The sequence below is a fragment of the Podarcis raffonei genome, chromosome 8 (genome assembly GCF_027172205.1).
Source record: "Podarcis raffonei isolate rPodRaf1 chromosome 8, rPodRaf1.pri, whole genome shotgun sequence".
NCBI lineage: Eukaryota > Metazoa > Chordata > Lepidosauria > Squamata > Lacertidae > Podarcis > Podarcis raffonei.
In genome coordinates this window covers 25816984-25840528 of record NC_070609.1, presented here as the reverse complement: position 1 = coordinate 25840528, position 23545 = coordinate 25816984, and the positions used below count along the sequence as shown (strand labels likewise).

The window sequence follows — 23545 nt, the reverse complement described above, 5'->3', positions numbered from 1 at the left end:
GTACCTCGGGTTCAGTACTTAATTCGTTCCGGAGGTCTGTTCTTAACCTGAAACTGTTCTTAACCTAAAGCACCACTTTAGCTAATGGGGCCTCCTGCTGCCGCCGCGCCGCTGGAACATAATTTCTGTTCTCATCCTGAAGCAAAGTTCTTAACCCGAGGTAATATTTCTGGGTTAGCGGAGTCTGTAACCTGAAGCGTATGTAACCTGAAGCGTATGTAACCCGAGGTACCACTGTATCTGTTGAAGATGCTATACACAATCCCTTCCCTCACACTCTTTTTCTTTACAACAACACTGCAATATAGTAAGGCTGAGAGGTTGAAACTGGCTCAAGGTGACCGATGTTGATGTGTATATGACATCTATGTGTGCAGGAGATCAAACATGGGAGAAGCTTCCTGATGAAGAATATGTTGTCCCTATTTTCAATTGAGAAATGTAGAGGGGTATGCGCTCATATTTAACATGAGACCTAGGAGAAAGCTAAATACTGAAGAACTCAAGTGGACAGATATCAACTCTGGCAATATTTTTAAAGGGCATCTTCAAATTCTTTCCAAAAAGAAAAAATGGTGCTATAAAATAAAAGAGAGAGAGATACTAGAAAAATTGGGGCTGTCCCTATAAATAGGAAAAGTTATAACATTTACATATTGAAGAAAAAATAATGTTAGTACCTCATACCTTCTAATAAAAAGAAACTGCAACCAACCCTTTCAACAGAGTTCAATAAAAATTAGAGAGCCTTAATTGCAAAAGTAGTACCTAGAGAAAGTTGCAAAAAGTTCTCTGATTTGTAATTTTGTAAATTAAAAAATAGCTTTTTATTGGTTCTGGAGGGGGGCGTCTTCTGGGTTGTTTTGTGGCAGGCTTGCTTGGATGTTTTATTTCAAAAAAGCACAAGGAAGAAAGTTCTGCTATTCCACCCACCACAACTGAATAATCTGAATAATAAACATCTGAATAATCTAGATAATCTTAGACCTACAGATTGACAGGGATGAGCAAAGCATGATTATTTCCCATTTTAAATTCATCAATCCCCAAGGATGGCTGGAAAGACCCTGCCTAAAGTATCCCTGATGTGGGATTTTGGAAAGTCTTTCCAGCAGCCTTTAGAGAAGGATACTTGTATGGAACATTTGTGCTTTGCCCTTCACCACCCACCCGTGTTCAGGAATCCAGTACTGGGGTTCTAGGTATTTTGGCTAATACCTGGGACCCACAGGATCAAACTCCTACACATATCCATAGCCTGCTGAGGTTGTACATGTTCCCCTCACATCCTCAGTGAGCCCTTGGTCATGGCCCCAAGTGGTTGCTCACACTTGGCACCCAACACTAGCAAGCTACCTAGTTGTGCTTAAAGACAGGATCCGTCGGCCCTGACTGGCAAAGTTTAACCCGCATTTGAAAAAAGAGAAAATGTGAACCAGTACCAATCCCTCCATTCTCTTCAAAATCCTCCCATTAATGTCACAAAATGGAATTCAACACTTAATTGCACTTGAAGCTTGAAGTTTAGAAGTTGCTTTGAGGCCCCCTGGAGCCATCTGGAGGCCCACAGGATACTACAATAAGGAATGACTAACATTCTTTGCCTTCACTATTGCAACACAAACATTTTCAGTAACTCAAACAATCAAATACATCAGATGTTAACATGGGAGGATCCTTTTGCCAGTCCTGAACTGTCAGTTCAGGATCAACAACGATGGAGCAATTGCTTTACAACTATCTCGGCAACAGGGACCCCACAGATTAGATAGAAGATCCAAATTGAGGAAAGATTTTTTAAAAAGATTCTTATTGTCCGATGAATGCATCACTACTGGATTTATAAACATTCCTGGAGGGAGCTCAAGGCGGGGAGAGGTGGAAACAAATAGCATTCTGAACATTCTTAAATAGTTTTGCTCTGTTTCATCAGGTTCTTCCCTCCCACCCTCCCCCTTTCCAAGTGCCCACTTTGAAGGGCTTTTAACCTGCTTGTTGGATTTTCCTCTTGGCTTTCATATTTTGCTAGACCAAGCCTGTGACACCTGTGGACCTTTGGATGTTGCAGAACTACAGCTTCTATTAACCCTGACCATTGGCCATGCTGGTTGGGATAGATGAGGGTTGGAGTCCAAGAACATCTGGATGACCACAGGTTCTCCATCCCTGACAATTGAAGGCCTGCTTTCTCATGTTCAAGATTTGGGTGCCCACACCTTAAATCTCAAAAGAAGGGCCAGCTAATGTGGCATCTCCAAATACTGTTGGGCTCCAACTCCCATCAGCCCCTGCCTGCAGCATGGCCAACAGGTGAGGGATGATGGACGCAGTAGTCCAGCAGCGTTTGGCCACCCCAACTTCTTAAATAGTATGGAAAATGGAAAATGAGAATATAGCACTTGCACTCATTTCCCCACATAATATACTACAACTGAACAAATTTCCACTTAACAGTATTTGCATTCCCCTAACCCTTGAGGAAATAAGGCTGCCACTGTATATATATGTGTGTGTGTATGTGTATGCGCACACTTTTTATGCAATTGGTAACAATTAATACAACCACATTGCAAAAGCTCAAGAAGAACATTTTTCATTTTGTTTTTTGACAAATCCCAAAGGAAAAGAAAATGACAACTTCTTAATTTAGCAAAAGGGAGCTTTTAGGTATCCCCCCAAAGGCAGTATTTAATATTTCCCCATCGAACTTGGCAAAGAAAACATTCCAAATTACAGTAATGCAATAAAGAAAAAATGACTTCTAAAAAACAAACAAGTTCAAGACCCATTTGCATTATGAAAGAAGATGCTGATTTGGAGACATTGACTTCATTGGTATCACACCCCTTAAAATATTAAAGACTGCAATGTTAGAACCATGACCACTAACTACCACAAGCTTACCAAACGAATTCAAAACTCCAATCTCTACCAAGAGCTTCCATAGTCCAATAAATCCAAAATTCCATCAGAATGGCTCAACTGCAACCAGAAATTCAGCATGAAAGGGAGCCAAATTCACTTTGGGTTCACTCAGACACACTGTTCATATTATTCCAATTACTAGAGAGCTCTGAAGGACACACTGGTGTCTAAATTTCACAGTCCTTAAACAAGCTTGACAGCTTTCATCTTTCAATGCCAGGAAGTGACAGTCAAACACAGATAGAATAAGGTTGTGCCAATAAGTATTCAGATTGGTTGGCTGAATTCATGCACTCTGCTTCATTAAGAAAAAAATAGAATAAACCCAACAGAACTGCTAGGTCTAAACATGAAATATGGTCAGTCACAGTTTGCAAGATACATTAATGATTAAAATCAGATCAGTCAATTTTAATGTCCCAACTATTTCAACTTGATTTGCAATCTGATTTGACAATTTCATGGCTGGCTTTTAAATCCAACTCTGTTTATGATTTTCTTCCCCTCCCCCTGCCACCCCCAAATCAAGGGTGTTATTTCTCCCTGCCCCACCTTCTTATTTCACTTTTAGGCACTTTTTCAACAGTACCTTCCTTCAGATACCTGGTTTTTAAAAGAATAATATCCCTCAAAACCAGATATCTGGAGGAAGGTACTGTTGAAAAAGTGCCAAAATTTGTTTGGCAGCTGTGAGCCCATAACTAAACAGGAAATAGAAAGACTTCCCCAAATCTGCTGGAGGGGTAATATATGCCAAACAAAATCATACCCACAAGACTTTAATGAAAGTAGAGAATACAAAGTTTTTGTTTTTGGAAACACATCTGGGAGGCAGAATGCACAGCACAGACTAACTTTCCCTAACTTGGTTTGCTCCAGATGTTTTGCACTACAACTCCCATCAGCCCAAGATGGGAGTCACAGATCAACGTCAGAGGGTGGGCATCAAGTTGGGGAAAGGCTTATTGTCAGGAGAGCACTGTTTAATGTTTGGACTAGATATAAAGATCTATTGGAAAATAAAACTCCAAGGTGGTTGTCACCAATGGAGGCTAAGGCTCAGAGAAAACTTAACATGGAGGCCAAATGGCCAAAATACTGGGAAATTTTGGAACAAGAAGGGGACAGACTGAAATTGCAGAGTTTTGAGAAACTAAAAGATAAAGTGCGAGATTGGCTTCATTATTACCAGATAATGGAGGTTTACAATTTGGACAAGAAAGTTGGTTTCCAGGTGGAAAAATCTAAATTGGAAACAGAATTGCTAGAATCCAAAACTAAGACTTTGTCAAAAATGTATAACTTGCTGCTGAAATGGAATACTCAGGATGAGACGGTTAAATCTGTAATGATTAAATGGGCACAAGACGTTGGACATAATATCATGTTTGCTGACTGGGAACAGTTGTGGACCACCGGGATTAAATTTACGGCATGTAATGCCTTAAGAGAGAATATTATGAAAATGATATACAGGTGGTACATGACCCCAGTCAAGCTTGCAAAAATCTATCATTTGCCCGACAACAAATGTTGGAAATGTAAGGAAAATGAAGGTACATTCTTTCACCTTTGGTGGACGTGTCCCAGGATTAAGGCTTTCTGGGAAATGATATATAATGAATTGAAAAAGGTATTTAAATATACTTTCTTGAAGAAACCAGAGGCCTTTCTCTTGGGTATGTCTGGCCAAGTGGTGCCAAAGAAGGACAGAACTTTTTTTATGTATGCTACAACAGCAGCAAGAATACTTATCGCAAAGTATTGGAAGACGCAAGATCTACCCACTCTGGAAGAATGGCAGATGAAACTGATTGACTGTATGGGACTGGCAGAAATGACGAGCAGAATCCGTGACCAGGGAGAAGGGTCGGCAGAAGAAGATTGGAAAAAATTTAAGGATTATTTACAGAAATATTGCAAAATTAAGGAAAGTTAAACGGTGTTGGATTGAAACTGAGTGGTTTCTAGCTGTAATGATATAAAGGAACATAGATGGGAAAAAAGGGTTTGAAAAATAAGGTAATGTTATAAGCTGTAATGCTTTAAATGAAGGATTTGCTGAACAAATAACCTTAATTGGGATACAAGGAGGAGAAGTATGAGGAGGTCTGAGAAATTTGTTATTTAAAAGTATGATTTATGAACTTTATGTCTTTTTTAATGTTTCTGTTTGTTCTGTTTTTGTTTGTTTGTTTAAAAAATTGGAAAATTTAATAAATATTCTTTTAAAAAAAACAAGTTGGGGAAAGGCTTGTATAGGCAGATGTAGCTAACTTCCTTCACTAGGCCAAGGAATAAAATGGTGGATGGCAAGCAATGTGCAAAAAATAATAATAATTAAACAAGCCAAAGTCTTCAAAACAGGGAACTAATCCAACCTCAAACAAGTAAGTTCAGGCATATGTGGAACTTTCTGAAGATCTGAAAATTGAGCCAAAAACCACAGAAACATAGACGGGAAAGGGCAGTGATGCAGAAACCAGGTGACAGAGCTATCCAGGAGCATCAAAAGGCAAAAGGCAACCAGACAAAACAGCATGTTTTTGGAGGGAAGCATATTAACCATAGTTTGCATCAGTCTGCACACAACTGAAAGAATTCCTAACGTAAGGAATGCAATGAAAACATTCCTCGGAGGAAAAGATGAGAAAGGAGTGATCATGCATTCACAAAACTGTCTCTCTTTGCAAACCATAGTTTCCTAGGAGTCTCCAATATACCTGGCACCAGGTTTTTCCTCTATTACTTATGCAGGCAGTGACCATTTTGCACACGTCTGTATTGACGTACCCACACCGGCAAGGGCAGGGCAGGCTGACGTATGATCGCTGACGTGCAAATGACCCAGAACACAAATGGGGAGCTTCCTGTACCAATATGACTCCAATTCAATGTTTTCACGATTGGGTCCAAGAAGCTTTCGAATATGAGAATAATAAACAAAGAGCATAGCTTAGAGGAAGGGCATCTGCTGTGCATGCAGAAGGTCCCAGTTTCAATCCCCACTAGAGCTGGGAATGTCCTATGTCGGAAACCCTGGAGAGCTGCTGCCAGTCAGTATAGACAACATAGAGCTGAGATGGACCAAGGGTCTGACTCAGTCTGAGGCAGCTTTCCATATTCCTACTACTAGCAGTGTTTGCTCTTTTGGCTTAGCTATATAACGCCAAATAAAAGCTCTTTGATTTAGCTTTTGGGAAGCAACCAATATTTACAGGCACCTGCCCTATTTTACTTTCTAACTGGACTAGAAGCTTATTAAAATGCGAAGCAAGTTCAGCCTATGCAAGCTCAGCAGCTGATCACTTCGGAAAGACTTTGGCCATCACTGGTAAGTAATTGAAAGGAACTTTCAAACAAGAAACTGGTTAAACTCTTTCATTTTGAAGAGATAAATTCGGGAGCAAAAATGCTCTTCACATTTTGTTCTGTAATCACTAAAACTTTCTCGACTTCCACAGTAGTTCACTTATTTGTCACAGATACACACAAGCTGCTTTTTGCTAGGCTTTCCTAATTGCATGAATCTAACCATAATTACAGGTTTGGCCTCCTTGTACATTGCACCAATATACCTTTTGAAATGATTTATGAATAAATAGTTCCCCAAAGACAGGATCAGCGCAGAAGAAACCCTTCCAGTTTAACAGCCTTGTGATTCAGGTTACTACAAGCCCAACAACACATCTGCCCAATATGAACATCACTAAGTTGTGCCATCTCAGAGATGATCTGGTTGCTTGCTTAGCATCCCAAGCTACTTCCCCATGCCAATTGCCAAGCTCAACTAGAACCTTATTCTCCATGAATTCGTCTAATCCCCTTTTAAAGCACTCCAAACCGGCGGCCATATCTACATCTTGTGGTAGCAAATTCCAGTTTAACTACACACTGTGTGAAGCACATAGTTCTGTTTGTTTTGAATTTTCCTACTATTCTGCTTCAATGGATGTATGAAAGAGAGAGAGAAGCATTTCCCTTTCCACTTTCTCCAGACCATGCATAATTTTATCCACCTGTATCATGTGTCTCCCCCCCCACCCCTGACTTGATTTCCCCCTAAGCTAAAAAGACCTGAACTTTGTAGCTGCTTTTCATAAGACAGAATGAAAATAAACAGGGCGGCAAAACTACTCCATCATTGAGAGAGAGAGAGTACCAGGTGACAAATCAGTCCAATCCAAAGGCCAGATGAAATAAGATAGCCTTAGTGGTCCAGTCACAGGCAAACAGCATAGAGGCCACACAAACATTCCTTGGGACAGGGGCACAATCTCAGCCCCAATGTCAAAGTGGCTGTGTCCTGTGCAGTCACATTTACAAATTCTTCCTCTGTACTTTAAAAACAAAAAAAAAATTCTATGCAACTTGAAAGAGATCTCCTGGTCACCCCGGTAAAACAAGACAAAAGTGTTTTGCTTTCTTAAATTAACCCCAGAGCCAAATACAGAAATCTGATGCCTAACCCAATTTAATGAGGATCAGTCAAGCATGCTGGCAATGTGGGGGAGGACAACAAAGATCCTGCATAATGCGGGTCCAGCCCTACCGACACAATGAAATAACAGCTGCTTACAATGGAAAGGCCATTCTGCAGGGCGGGATGGGGGGGGGGGTGGAAACTGGCAAGTGGTGATAACAGGGACTGAAAAACAGGTAGGTGCAGCACTCCAGCATTATGAAAGAAACAGCTGCAAAAACGTTATCCTTCTCCAGATATGATCTCTTACACTTCCTGAGATACTTGGCTTTTCTCTAGACACAACCCCCCCCCCCACCTTCCATCTCACACTTTCAGTTCTACAAGAACAAGATGCACACATTTGTTTCAAGAGGTTAGCAAACCCTCTTTGTGTGGGCTTTCTAGACTTTGCTCCAGCTTGCAAGTATAGGCAGCCTGTGGTTGAAGTGAATAAGCAGTTAACTTCTGAATCCTGTAGTGATCAGACTATTATTTACGCACACAAACACACACTGAATGTATGAAGCTGGTATTTGGGAGGGGTTTTCATTTTTATCTTCACAAAATCCCCTACCAAAATTTTAAATGTAAGAACTAGAAATCATAGGCAAACACATAGCAGGTATGGAGTCCCACAAAAAGTTGCTAGAAAGAGAGAAGCAATTGAGTTTGGAAGCAAAAGCAATTGGGGGCATTTCAAGCTGTCCGGCATCAGTATGTTGCGCAGAAGGCTAAAAATTGAAGCTTGATCTCACCTCCTCAGTCATGAACTCCCAAGGCAGTCTTGTGCAAGCTACTATCTTTCAGCACCCTAGTTCACCCCCATCTGTCGCACGGGGCAAAAAACACAGGAAGTTGCCTTATACTGTAGCTTACATACAATGGATGGATTGATTAACACCCAGGTTTTTGCAGTTATATCAAAAATTACTGATTTGGTTATACTATTAGAAATGCATACAGATAATTATGAAATTATTGTGAGGTTTAATAAGTTAACTGTTTATATTTGGACAAGTTTTCTGCTGTACTTTGTTGGAAGGAGAAAAACATCATTTCCTTAATAACAATTTAAACAATTTATTTAACTAAAACAATAACATTATAGCATATGTATCCATGTTTGTTAACTGATGTGGTTAAATGGTGTGTTTTTTTAAAAAACCTTAGACTGAGTTTTAGCACACATGAAAAACTTAAAACAAATCCTTATTTCCTGATGAATAGCCTTTGGACTACGTATAATGTAACTTAAACAGAAAACTATCTTTAGAAATATTTTTCCTCCAAAAGCATTTTATTTTAAAAATCCAATTTAAATTTTTGAAAAATCTGATTTAAATTTTTAAAAATCTGATTATTATTATTATTATTATTATTATTATTATTATTTTAAATCATTGATTTTTATCCACCCTGATATTACCTGGGGTAACTTGCACAAGCATGTTGCTCTGTGGAGCAGCCTCACTGCAGCTGCTTTTTCAAATGGTCCCTGAACTACTGGGTTGCCTGCATGAATCAAGTCTTAGCAACATTTGTGGGACCAGCTACCATCAGTCACCATATCCAGGTTTACAAATATAATCAAATGAATATTGATTCAGTCACCAAGTGTATCCATACTTCAAATGTGGCAAGTAAGAAGAGAGTCTAAGTCGGGCTTCGTCAACCTCGGTCCTCCAGATGTTTTTGGCCTACAACTCCCATGATCCCTAGCTAGCAGGACCAGTGGTCAGGGATGATGGGAATTGTAGTCCCAAAACATCTGGAGGGCCGAGGTTGAGGAAGCCTGGTCTAAGATCGCATATATGGCAACAGTAATAGCTTGGTGGATAAGCTTCTGAACTTCCATGGTAATTGATGGAGAACCATGTCATCTTACTGGAAGGAACAGCAAAGAGACAGAGGAAGAAATGTTTAAATGTCAGTGAAAATTAGCTCATCATCCATCCATACAAAGCTAGGAGTTAATGCAGGGAGAGCCTTTTTGGTTCAGAGAATACACTAGCACACTCCTGTTTTGCACTAGTACAGTACAGCTTGCTTCCAATTTCAGCTAGTGCTGGGTGAGCAAATTTCCAGATAGAGAAATAATCCCAAACTTATTTCAAAACAGAAAAACACTCCTTTTTGGTCGAGAAAAAGAAAAAAGCCCTGTACTCAAATCAATAGCCATTTTGAACAAATTTCCTCACCTTGAAAGCTTTAGTCTGAATTTCAGCAACAGGTTTTTGCTGTAGTAGTAGGAGAGGTCCAAACAAGCTATCAGCAGTGACAAACTATAGGGAAAGGAACATGACTAGAGTGCCATGTCAGGGTGCATGGATACAGGTGTGTTTGCAGAGCACAGGGACTCTTCACCATGGAGAAAGGCTGCCCGCAACTTTGGAGGCCCAATGCCCAAAACTGAATTAAGAATCTGCAGATAACATTGAGCACCAAATGTCATGTATCTGTAGAACTGAAGGAGAGAGTCGTCCTTAAGTATGATCATCCTTATATTTTTATTTTATGTAGATGTTCTGATGTAGCATCCGATAGCAAGCATTGGAGCAAATTCCTAGGCTTCAAACAGTGAATGGGAAAACAAGTGTCAGAGGGGAAGGCTTCACTTACATCAAAGGTGCAGGCCATTTTAAAGGTTTGTTTAAGACTTTCAGCAGATGTATTTAAAAAGAAAAAAAACCTCCCAAAAATTACTCTCCCAAGATAGAGGTTAACACTCTATTCCAAGATTCACAGAATTGTAGAGTTGGGACACCCTGAAGATCATCTAGCCCAGCTCCCTTGCAATGCAGGAATATGCAGTTGTCCAATACAGGGATTAAACCTGCATGGCAAAAAGAGTAGGAAGGGGGGAGTGAATGGCTGCCCTCCGTGCCACCTCCACTGGAGCCATATAGCGAGGGGCTAAGGAAGCCTCTCCGGCACCCACTGGCAGAGGAAGAGGAGTGTGTGGGGAGCACACCGCACCCATCAGCGCGATCCTGGTGGAGTGCCATTGAGACTGCCCCCCCGCCCATGCTGGGCACCACGCCCCCAGGATGTTGTCACGCCCCTGTGGGCGGTGTGCCACACCCCCGGGGACACGCGCCAGCCCCATCCCCGCCTGCTCTCCGCTCCCCAGTGCCAGAGCATGAAGCTCTGCCACTGTCAGCACCCAGGGCGGGGCATGTACGGGCGCCAAAGGGATGCAGCGGGCCATCTTGTTACCCCCCCGGGTGGCACCTGGGGTCAGCCGCCCTCCCACCCCCTCTTCATATGCCGCTGCATACAGCACCCATTGCAAACAGCAGAGGGAGAGATCTGATCATCTCAGATTTATAACAGAGGATTCTTCTATGTACAGTGGTACCTCGGGTTAAGAACTTAATTCATTCTGGAGGTCCGTTCTTAACCTGAAACTGTTCTTAACCTGAAGTACCACTTTAGCTAATGGGGCCTCCCGCTGCCACCACTGTGCAATGTTCTCATTCTGAAGCAAAGTTCTTAACCCGAGGTACTATTTCTGGGTTAGCGGAGTCTGTAACCTGAAATGTCTGTAACCCGAGGTACCACTGTATTCTTATTTTGAACTGCATTGTTAAGTTGTTTTATACAAGTTTAAATTTTGTTTGTCACCTAGAACATATAAATTTAAAATAAATGAATAATGCCAGGTTATCAAGGTGAAGACATGTGCTCAGCCCACTAGAAGCGCCTTTCTGTGAACATGGTGAGCTACGAGACACTTGCCAGAAGTACACAAGCCCCTTACTGTGCCTCTGCTGCAACAACAGTCCCAGAAGACAAATAACTGAAGAATGAGACCAAAGGAAGGGCCACTGTGAGTTTAGTCCTTATACGTGAACCACCACCGCCCACATAAAATAGGGTGTTGATATTGCTACACACACGAGAACAGTAAACGAACATGAAATAAATTTGGAGCTAACGGAAATAGCTTCCCACACAGCACCATTCGAAACTGCTGAAATGCACAGTTGACTCCCACTGGCCTGATGCCCTTTTGAGAGAGATGTTGCACCTCACTTACAATGTTTCAGCAATTTGCTAAGAGTCAGTGTTTTTTATGCCAATTACGAGGATAGATATAAGGAAGAAAAATTACTTAGGTCCCCCCACCCAGCTCACTAAAACATTAAATTTGAAGCAGAGCTACACTTAAGTTTAAGACAACACCAAACCACCTCGTCAAGTGTCAAATTTCTATTGTTTCATAAAGAATGGAACACAGAACAATTTCACATGTAATTTCAGTAAAAAGCCCATGGAAGCCCTTTACACCAGGGATAGGGAACCAGTGGCCTTTCAGGTGTTGTTAGACTACAGTTCCCATCATCCTGGACCACTGGCTATGCTGGCTGGGGCTCATGAGAGTTTGGGGTCCAACAACACTGGGAGGGCCATATAGGTTCCTCAGCCCTGCTTTGCCTCATGGGTAGAGAAGCTGCAGCCCTTTAGATGTTGTTGGGCTATGACTCCTATTAATGTATTTTTTTACTCACTAAATTTATATTCCACCCATCAACCCAACTTTTATAACAAGATTTATCCCGTATCAGCTTGTCCATACACTGAAGATCCTTCTGAGAGGCCCTGCACTTTGTGACCCCACCACCACCCATATCATAGATTATCATGCTGGTCAGAGTCTTTTCAACACTGGCATGAAAACTGGAGCTTCCTTCCAAAGGAGGTCCATCTCATTCCATCTTCATTAGTCTACAGCTATTACATGGAGGGGTTCCCCTGCCTTTTAGAGTTAATTGCTGAATGAGTGATGTTGCTATAATTCTATTGTCTATTTTGTTGTTGCTATTGCTGAGATGTGCCTTGTATTTTAGCCATGATGCTTTAAAACAATGTACTAAAACAATCAGTATTTTCATAGTTCCTTCATGGAACCACAAATTGAAAGGATGTGGGAAAAATATTTTAACAAACAACTGTAAACAAAAAAGTTCTCATGAATGAATGCTGACGTTATACCTTTGCACTGAGATAGCCGATATAGTGCCTTCTAGATGATGTCTGACTCCCATTTCCATCAACCCGTCAGCATTGCCAATGGTAAAAAATGAAGGGAGTTGGAATCCAACAACACTAGGAAGGCACTACAATGACTATTCCTAGCTTAACACTTGGAAGCTGTACATAAGGTAAAATCTTCCATTAGAATTCTAAAAACAACTCATTACAAACAAGAAGCAGGTATTTTTTGCCACACAGGTAGAAAGCTCAAAGTGAAGCCTGCCATCTAGTGTCTCGCGAGCAGAAGAGCCTGACTATACAACACATAATATGAGGCACTTATATAATTGGAGCAACCAGAAAAATTGGGCATGAATGCCAAGTTGAGGCTTGTCAGACAGGCAAGTGCAACAGGAACAACAACATTCTGACCAACATGCCTGCAAATCTTGAACTGAAATAATAAGGGTGAATTATAGCCAGCAGTAAATTTTGTTTACAACTGCCACAGGTAAGGCCTTTGCCAAATATGAAGACTCTGTGCAAAAGGCAGCAAATCTATTTTAATCCATTTTATTCCATTTTTAAAATGTGTATGCCATATCCTTGCCATCATCATTACTATTCAGAGAGGCTTAACAAGATCTCATTAAACTCTGCCCTGCCTTTTATATTTATGGGACTGGTCTTAAGAATAAGAAGTGAATATTGGGAGACATTCCTTTCACTTTCAGCTCACCTCCCTATTGACCTCCCAACTCCCACCATCCCAATGTTATTTTTCTTACAGGTGAGCTTGCTTCTAGGATCAGAGCTCAGTTGGGAGGAAAAGTGAGGCTGGTGCGGCATAGAAACAGACAAGCTGGGCTCAACCCACCTTGAGGATGTGTTTCAGGAAGAGAGAAGCAGGGCAAACACTGAAGCAAACACTGACACAAGCATAGTCCATGTCCCCAAGAAGCCTGCCATCTAAAATCCTGGAGGCTTTATCAACAAAACAGAAATTAGTGTTGCCAGCACATCAGTGCAGTGCAATACAATTACAGTGCTGCATAGTAACATTAAATGCATTTCAAAGGCCTGGTTCACATGTAACGTGAAGTCAAAGTGTGGCTTAGCAAGCCTGTGATATCCATGGGGGAAATTGCAGTCTCTTCACCTCTTCCCTGGTCCTGCTCCTGCACCACCCAAAGGTAAGCAATGGTTAGGTTTAGAATTACATGTGAAACTAGGTCCATGGTCGCTTAAAGAGAACCAAATCATGAGCCTGACTTTGGACAACACAAGTCAAGGCTTGCTGCTCCTGGCACAACTAAAAGTAGAGGAGGAATGAAGCAGGGATTGCTGTGCAGCAAAACTCTGCTCATTTGCATTAAGTCATAGCTAACCATTAACTAAGACTTAATGTGACATTTGAACACAGCTGCAAAAGATTTACAAATATACCATTTCCTCTAGTGCTGTGTCCTCCAAATCAAATCCATTCTGTAAAATTTGCCCCGTTTTCAGTTATGCAAGGAAGGGAAAATAAAAACATACGACTTCAGAATGCTGCTATAAGAGTAAAAAGTTTTCTAGGAAAGCAAGAATGACACAGCAAGCTTTTACTAGAGACCTGCACCAAAAAGGCATTGCTATGCTGATTCACATTAATCCTCACTGCATCATAAAACCCAGACAACTATTACCGTATTTTTCGCTCTATAACACGCACCCGACCATAACACGCACATAGTTTTTAGAGGAGGAAAACAAGAAAAAAAATATTCTAAATGAAACAGTGGATGTATGATTTTTGTGGTTCATTCTGTGGCCACAGACATGTGATCTGACGGTAAGTTTGGGGTAGCCCAATGCAAAAATCCTGAGGATCCATGCTTTGTAACCATGTTTTTGCACCACCGCAGCCCCAGGCAACAGTGGGTGCATGATTTTTTTGGTGCAAGCTGTAGCCATGGACATGCTATGTGATCTGCTGGTGAATTTGGGGTGACCCGTGTAAGCGGCTCCTCTCCTCTCCCGCTTTGCTCCTTTAAAGAAGCAGGCACTCTGTCCCTCTCTCCTCCCCACTCAGCGGCTCTTCTCCTGCTTTGCTGTTTCAAAGCGAGCCACGGAGGAGGGAAGGAAGGGGAACCATGGATCCTCTGCTCACAACTGCAGCCGATCCCCCCGCCATCTGTAGGCATTCGCACCATAACACGCACAGACATTTCCCCTTACTTTCTAGGAGGAAAAAAGTGAGTGTTATGGTGCAAAAAATACGGTATGTATCCTCCTCTGGAGGGTTTAATATCCACAAGCTTAAAAAATAATAATTAATCTTTTCATGAGAACACAAGGCAAAACAAAAGCTCAATCTAATAAGATTTTATCTTATTATCAGCCATATTACTCCATAAGGCAGCAGATTAGCTGCAGCAACCAAGCAGAAACTGCTTCTTCCTCACAGTTTCTTCAAAAAGCAGCTGGGGAAAAACTTTCCTTGGGATCCCCTCGTGGCCAACAAGGTGCACAACAATGCTACTCAGAAGACTCACAAGGTCTTCTAATCTAAATAGCTAAGCACCTATTGTGCAAGCGGTAAACAAACAAATGGCAAAGGACAGAAATCAGTCCAGCCACCTGGTTGGGAAATACATGTAAGTAAATAAAAGATGGGGGAGAAAGTGCTGAAGTCAACAGAGCTGGTCTCAAAAGACCTGGACTGCAAAGCTCTGCCTCATGGCCACTCTGGCCTCTGCCCAGAGCCCTATTTGCAGTAGGTAACTGATACTTGGTGGGAGGGAAGTAGCCTCATCGTCCCCCAAGCTACATGCATTCAATTTAATGTACACATAGAGTCTACAAAGATGCAACTATCTGCATGCAAGATTCTCTTCCAGGATTCCTAATTACACAGGGAGAACCCTAGGCAGGAACAGCTGCAAGTACACAGACTCCATGCAGGCACACAAGACTCCCCATGTTCCCTCTATGTCGTGAGTACAAGGCTATAGAGACCTTAAATAGTTACTTGGGAAGATAAAACAGCAACATGCAAAGAGCTGCATCAATTGCTCCTAGCAACTGAAATCTAGCATTGCCAAGCTGGGCTGTTTGTGGGGAGGGGGGCAGTGTTAAACCCTCTGATTCAAAAGTCGCAGGACTTTTGGCTTTAGCTGCATTAACTCAGCCATGAAAAGTTTGCAGATTTGATCACTGCACCATGAAGACATAGATTACTATGGGGGGAATATTAAATACATCTGAGCAGTGCCTTTTTTCTCAAAAAAATGTTTAGGGGTTCTCTCATTTTCCTATGCATCTTGAAATACTGCCCCTCAATGAGGCCAAACTTAGATTCACAAAATGTTTAGGGGTGTGCGTACCCCTGCATCCCCCCCCCCAGAAAAAAGCACTGCATCTAAGAATAGAACCATTACAACAATTATCACTTAGATTATCCAAAGAGCATTCTGCAGTACAGCATAGCTTGCATCAAATCTCAAGGGAAAAGAAATGGGGCAGTAACACTAGTGAAACATCCAATTAAAGGAACAATTACAGCACATAATAGTAGCTCTGCTGTCATCAGGAGCACCAACACGAAGACATTTCAGTCACGGACTCCAGCATAGACAGGAAACTGCAGTCATGCCAACCAAGTCATTAGGGCCTTGGAGACCGATTTCTGCTGTGTCCCAAGCTGGCCTTTCCATAACTAATCCCTGTCATTACGGGCACTGGGACAATGCATGACAGAACAGTGCCTCCTGGTTCCCAAGTCTTGGACTACAAAAAATAAAAATAAAAATCAGTGGCCACTGTGCAGATTCGGGGTCACAAACTTTTTAAAAGGCTAAAACAATAAAACTAAGTCAGAAAATCTCTTTGACATATCACTTAGGGGGGAGTCTTTTTAAAAGGACAGAATGTATAGTCTATACCATCCTCAAAACAAATAGTTTCTTACAATTATCTCTAATAGATCAGGCAACACCAGAAATGTCAAAAGGCAGGTGGGTCACTTGCAAAAGTAATTGCCTTTGCTGCACATTATGTATTGTTAAGAATTTTGGCCAAAAAAAAAATCAGATGGAAAAGAGTTTACAGCATCTTACTGGCAGCTTTGCACAAATTTTGAAACTTGAAACATCAATTAAAGTCACTTACATAGGTTAATTTGACCTGGGAAAGTCATATAGCACAGACAACTGTTTTTAATTCCGTGTTTAATCCTTTCCTTCACACACAACACATGGCATAATGCAATGCACACATAAATTGGAGAAGTGCTTCTGAACCCAAATACCGGTAAATCATTTTCCTTCTCCATTGGTACACCACAACCATTGGTCCATTTAGCTCAGTACTATCTACTGAGAATGAAAGTAGCTCCCCAGGTTTTCAAACAGCAGCTTTTCCTAGCCTTACATGGAGATGTTGGGAACGCAACTCAGGACCTTCTGCCTGGAAAGCATTTTTGAATTCTACCACTGACCTATAACCTCTCAACTGCAGAACTGTCAGTGTGACCCAGAAGCTGTTTTGAGAAGAGCTTCTGGCATCATAACTGCTTTTCACAGAAATTTTTGAAAAAGCTGAGTGTACATAAGATCACATACTTGCAAATTTTTCAAACCAAGGGAGAAAATGTCTTCCAGGTCTAAAACTCATTCAGGTCAAAATCTTAAACAGCAAACTCAGAGCTCTTTATGTACTTGCATGTAGGGTCAGGCATTTGCCTGGTGAAGGACTGATCAAATTCTGTCAAATAATCAGATATACTTCAGGAATTAACTTTATAAATTTAACTTTAGAATTCTAAGCACAGTGACTGCAATTTTATGCATAAACCAGCTCAATAATTGACTGTGGTCAAATAATATACAGTCAAAGCATAATATCTGACTACTCAATTGACCACTGTGCCAATGCCATTTGTGCCAGTGTGCCAATGCCACAATTAAGACTAAAAGTGAACTTTAAAAAATGAAAATTTAGAACGATTGGGGACAGAAGGGATTGCAAACACTGGTTTTGGATAATCAGAAGAACACTTACCAATGCTGTCTTCCGTTTCCTGTGACATGCCTGGTTTTTTAGCAAATCTTGCAAAAGAAAAGAGAAATTAGAAATTTTATTAAATCATGGATCTATTGAACACCAGAAGATTTGACATCTGAGCAAAAGAAAAACATCTCCAGTCAAAAACACAAACTCATATACAATATGGTCAAAGTGTGTTCCTGGGAACTTTAGGATTTCTTTCTTACATGCAAAGTTCCAACTTAACGAGAAGGTTGGTGGTTCAAGCACAGCCAGGAACAGCTGTGGGAAGGATTCCTGCATTGTAGAGGGTTGGACTACATGACCAACCCACTACAAAACTCCATTGAACATAATGGGACTTACTTCCAAATACAAATTGTGTTGAAGGACAAGATCAGGGTTCTGGTGACAACACATTATGTTGCTACCAATGCCAGACAAAATGTGTGGACCCCAAATTACATTTAAACTTTAAAATCATATTATTTTCACTCTGCAGGACAAATCTTTAACCCAGATCAGAACAGAACTTCTGCACATCAGTAATAACTCTAAAAACACATCAGTCCATTTCTCTCTGGGGTCATTCCACGTGAGTTCAACACGGTCATGCCACCCACTGTCCCAAATTTTGATGAAACTTGGTGTACACCCTTCCCTTATGGTTGAAAGAAACCCCTTTTCTTGGAGGAAAAAAAATAAAATGTACACAAGGCCGAGGATCTCAAGAGGGACAGAAACGCAGATTTCATGAAACTTTGGAGTGCTATAAAATCAAAACCGTTTGTGATAGAGGGGGGGGAATTTAAGGGGGTTTCTTTCAACCAAGGGCCATTCAGTCACATGAGCACCAACCTGCAGTTTGAAGTGGTACTTCCTAAAAGACAGGTTAATATTTAATTACCCAAATTTTTAAAGTCCCAAGTTTGGGAAACCCTGTCTTATTGCAACATTTAATTTTCTAGATAGGTTATGATTTCATTTGTACCCTTGAGAACAGGAGTCGGCAACCTATGGCCCATGGGCCACAAGCAGCCCATGGGGGTCATTTAACTGGCCCATGGACCCCTGCCGCCCACTCAAGGACCCCTGCCGCCCACTTGGTCAGCTTCCGTGTGGAGCAGACTGGTGTGGAGCAGACAGGGGACCACCTTCTGCGACACTGGCCAGCTTCCCACTGGCTGCAGGAAGCTCCTGCAGCCAATGGGAAGTTGTGCACGCCTCCTCCGTGTCGGAAGGAGTATCGAAAATAGCATTTGCGCATGCGTGCATCCGCCCACTCCGGCGTCTGTGGGACCGTGAACCGGCCCAAGCCACAAAAAACTTGCCGACCCCTGCTTAAGAACCATTCACAAATGAAGTTGCATATTAAGCTATTTTTAACCTGGTCTTGTCTGCAGCATCATTTTCTATGCTTCCAGTTTAGCTCTACTGACAAACCAAGTGGGCGGAAATTTTAAGTAGAAATGTATCCTTTGGGCAAAACAAGAGAGGCTACCCATCTAGCTCTTCCTTGACCTGAAGGAAAGGCAGAACAAAGGAAAGGAGGCTTGTAGAAACCACACTGAGCTATAGGTTTATTGCTAGTCTCAAGGTGTGTGGGTGAGATGACAAAGAAGTAGCAATCCTCTGAAAACCAAAGGTTTGGTCTCCAGCAGCATTAACACACAAACTGTAATGCAATTAGACAGTGAAAAGTTTTCATCTCCTAAGAAATAGCTCTCATGTTGGGAAGTGATACTAGGTAGGGCATTCTCTTTTATTTATATCCAGTCCTTCCACAAAGGAGTTCGGGAAAGCATGCCTGGTTTGTTTCCCACATTTAATCCTGACAACAACCTTGTGGGGTAGATTAGCCAAAGAGCGACTGGCTTCACAGATGAGAAGGAATTTGGCATGCACACATAAATTTCCATACATGGGAGGGGGGGAGCTCTTTCAGTCTATTCAAGATTGAGGACTACCCAATTTTAAGAAATTAAGAGGATCTGGAAGTGACCTTCTGTAGAAAACTACTGCCAAATCCCCTACAGGTTGCCACTTGTTCAGAATAAATGTGCCATGAATCAACCACATTCTTTCAAGTTTATGCTTCAAAAAATTGATAGATAGTAGACCTAATTTATATGGACACCACGTTGGATTTTAGTTTCTTTCACAATAAGCTTCACCAGAAAGGTCAATTTGCACACAAACAAGCAGTTACCAACTCCCCTAACACAGTCACAAGACAGGCCGATACACATGCTTCTAAATTAAACAAGGAAAAACCACCAACTTCATGAAAGAAAATACTGTAGTATGAAAGCTTGCAAGTTCCAAAAGGGAAGCTTTCCTCACAATAGGGAACATCTGAGCCGCTACTAGTGCTAAATTTCAAAGGTAGTCAGAGTTACAGCTAAAGTAACAAAGTATCTGCAACATCATCAAAACCAAACAAATGTACCACAACGTTCTCATGGCACTTTTTCTCTAGGCTGTGCACATCTGTGTATACCACAGGAAAGCAGCATGTAAGCAACAGTTTATCAGCTATTAGACAACTCAAGAAAGCATGAATCCTCTGGACAATATGCATATTACTATTACATTAGCCATATTACTATTACATAGTTTTAACACACTCATGTGTTTAAGCAGTATAGTTGGAATCAGGTCTTATTTGAGAAGGCCCCCAGATTTTCATGGATATGCCAGTCAACTCCCAAATGTAGTTCATGTCACAGCTGCTCCCTAAAGAAGTTCCCCCTGCATTCCCTGATAACTATGATTGTGAAGGCTATGACTAGCCATAGTCAGCTCCATCTATTCATGTTAACTCTTAAACAAGATGAAGCCATTTGTTCTTGAACTGTTGAGCCAGCTAGGTAGCATCAAAGGTTAAGCATTCACACCAAATATCTTTGTTTTGTAATGTAAATTAGCAGGGATGGAGACCCATTACTGGGGGCCAAATACAGCCCTTCAAGTCTCACCATCCAGCCCATAGGAATGTTCTCAAGCCACACTTCCTCTCCCTATGTCACAACCCCCACTGCCCCTCCTTAAATATTTTTGACTGGCTGGAATGTGTCCTCTTGGTTGCCTAGATGGCAACATGGTTGTATTCATCAATCCAGGATTCCCAGGAACTCTTCAATTAACTCAGTGAAGTGAATGTATAACAAGGAACCAAGCTGGCCAACACCAAGAACAATAAGTGGCTTCCTAGCAAGTGGGACTCAACATGTCTTGCAAAATGGGTCATTTGCTCCATTTGCTAGGCCTTTTGAGCTAGTCAACTAGTTAATGCCTCTACCTAAATGAGGAAACTGTACCCTAGAATCCCAGATTCCCCATTTTTCAAAACAAGAAATGATTTGAATATGCACACAACTGACTGCAATTCTACCTAACAGTGTGATTCTACACTCATGATTTCAGGTCCTGATTTATAAGTGCCAGTATCTAATGTTCACATCAAAGCAGCTTGGTACTTGGAACTCTGCCAGTTTTATTTAGTGATACTTCCATAAACCTAAAGCCACAAGACATGCAATAGCCATTTCAGAAGACCAGCCCTCATGGTTTGGTGAAAGACATCAATGCTTTGCAGATTCACCTGAACCCAAAAGACTGTGGAGCTCAGAAACCAAAAGGCAAAGGTTTAAAAATCCCAACAAGCTACCTAGCAGTGGCAGAGAACAAATAGCCAAAATAAATAAGTACATGTTGTAATAAATTAAAAAATTAAAAAAATAGTCCAGTAGCACTTTAGAGACCAACTAAGTTTGTTCTGGGTATAAGCTTCAGTGCGCATCATGCACATGAAAGCTTATACCCAGAACAAACTTAGTTGGTCTATAAGGTACTACTGGAAGGAATTTTTATTATTATTTTGTTTCGACTACGGCAGACCAACACAGCCACCTACCTGTAACTAGAACTACCTGACGCCAAGTACATGTTGTGTTACTCACATATACAGTTTTATATGCAAAGTGTCAGGAGTAATAATTTCTTGAGAAAGTTTCCATTTCTGATTTCCATACATGGAAACTGCTTTTGTGAGATAATGCTTAACACTCTCTCCAAAGGACACTGAACGTAAGTGACTACAATAGTTACCAATATACCCAAAGAATGCCAACAAACCTCTTGCTACAAAATGGGATCAAATTTATCAAACAAGATATGCTTCAATTTGTTGCTGGCTAGTTCTTAAACAAACATGACTTAAAAAGGAATGATGCTTGTGCATCTGGAATAATTTACTTGGGTGTACACTCACCTGTGAGCCAATTCAGAAGAGTCATCAAGCTAGAGGGAATAAAAGAATCATAAACATGTAGAGTTGGAAGGGACCCCAAGGGTCATCTAGCCCAACCCCCTGCAATGCAGGAATCTCAGCTAAAGCATCCATGACAGATGGTCAACCAACCTCTGCTTAAAAACCTCCATGGAAGGAGAGTCCACAACCTCCCAAGGGAGACTGTTCCACTGTCAAACAGCTCTTACTGTCAGATACGGTAGTTTTTCCAAACCTCAATATCCAAAAAGGCCAAATCTGAGAAACGGGTCAAGATCCCAATAGAAAAACTTAAGATTCAGAATTTATTCCAATCATAGATTGGGAGGAGTGTTTAATGCACGTATGTATGTACGTACGTACACTTCTGCATATTAGGAAAGAGAGATCATTCAGTTTCAAACATAAATGTTTCAGATTAACATTTTAGCTTTATTGGTGCTATAGCTTAGCAGGCAACGATATATTTCATTTTAATAGAATAAAAAGAACCAAGCTTAAAAAAGAACCCCCTCGACTCCTAGCATTTTGCAACCTGCTCTATCCTGCACTTGTCTGATCCACAGCAGGACCCACTGCAGTGAATGCACTGCCTCCTCTGTTCTTTCTCCTGCCTTTGCAGCTGGGCACCTGTATGCTTCAACACACTCAATCATTTTGTAAAGAGCAAACAAAAGCAAAGAAGCCGTTGAATCTGGCTGGGTCACCCTCCCCAAACACATTGGGTTAATTCAGAGGAGCAGCTGTGGCAGAAGCACTCTACTTGATAATCCCTTCAGTTCTGCTCTCAATTCCACTCCCCCCTCCATCCATCCAAATGAGGTCAGGCCAGAATCACTGTAAACAGCAAAATTAGGCAAACTCCAGCTAAGAACAGGAGCTGGAGAAGTACAGGTAAGACACCAGATGATTCTGTTCTAAATAGCCACTTACAGTGATCAAAATCAGAACTTCTAAACATCCTACAACATTTCAAAGGAATCTCCATTTTTTCCAGGACATGCAACATGCATGTATGTAGGTGGAAGGAAGCCCAGAGCATCTTTGGCATGGAAAGGGCAACAGACTCCCTTTATTCTATAACACCACAACACAGCTCTTTAATACATGCTTTAGAGCAGGAATACGCAAACTCAGCCCTCCAGATGTTTTGGGACTACAACTCCCATCATCCCTAGCTAACAGGACCGGTGGTCAGGGATGATGGGAGTTGTAGTCCCAAAACATCTGGAAGGCCAAGTTTGCCTATGCCTACTTTAGAGTGTTGTGTCTCTTGGCTTGTGACATTTTCATCCAATAACATCACCACAGGTGGCTGCAACCACACTCAAATTTCACAGCTATAACATCCAAGCACAACAAAGCAATAGCACTTCGCTACACAGTTTGTTGAGCATGCAAAATCAAAAGTTACTTCCTATTTCCCTTTAAACACTGCACACAACTTCTCTCAGGTTGTCTTCTGGCCTAGTATTTGCGGCATTAGTAAAACAGACAAGAACATTGGGATACGACATCAGGGTATTAACAAGACTGGTGATGCAATAGTGAGACCCACGAGAAATGAATGTTAAAAGTCTAACCAACTGGGCAGGCAGTTTTTGTTTTGTTTTGGCTTTTTGCAAAGGTGCAGTATTTTCATTTACACTGTCAAGTCATAATGCACAGCACTGCCAAGGAGCTGCCTGCACTGCAGTCAAACCCTTTCTGAACAAGTAAACCAAAGAAGCCAGCTACCAGTGTGAATGAGCCATGATGGTAATTAGCAATGGCTGAATTCAGCTCTTTAAACAATAGACTTTTGGACAGCATGTTAATTATTTTAGCATTATTCTACCATGCAACCATCCCTCCTTTAA

General features: G+C 41.4%; 1 protein-coding gene across 2 annotated transcripts in view; it reads right to left on the bottom strand.

Annotated features, from left to right (window-relative positions):
* The window catches only part of PHACTR4 (phosphatase and actin regulator 4), an 87055-nt gene that overhangs the window by 47973 nt on the left and 15537 nt on the right, over window positions 1–23545 (bottom strand). For both annotated transcript variants that reach the window (XM_053398655.1, XM_053398654.1), the window contains exon 2: window positions 17411–17457. In XM_053398655.1, the coding sequence (XP_053254630.1) occupies window positions 17411–17438 (28 nt within the window). In that variant the 5' untranslated portion in view covers window positions 17439–17457. The remainder of the gene's footprint in view (window positions 1–17410; window positions 17458–23545) is intronic.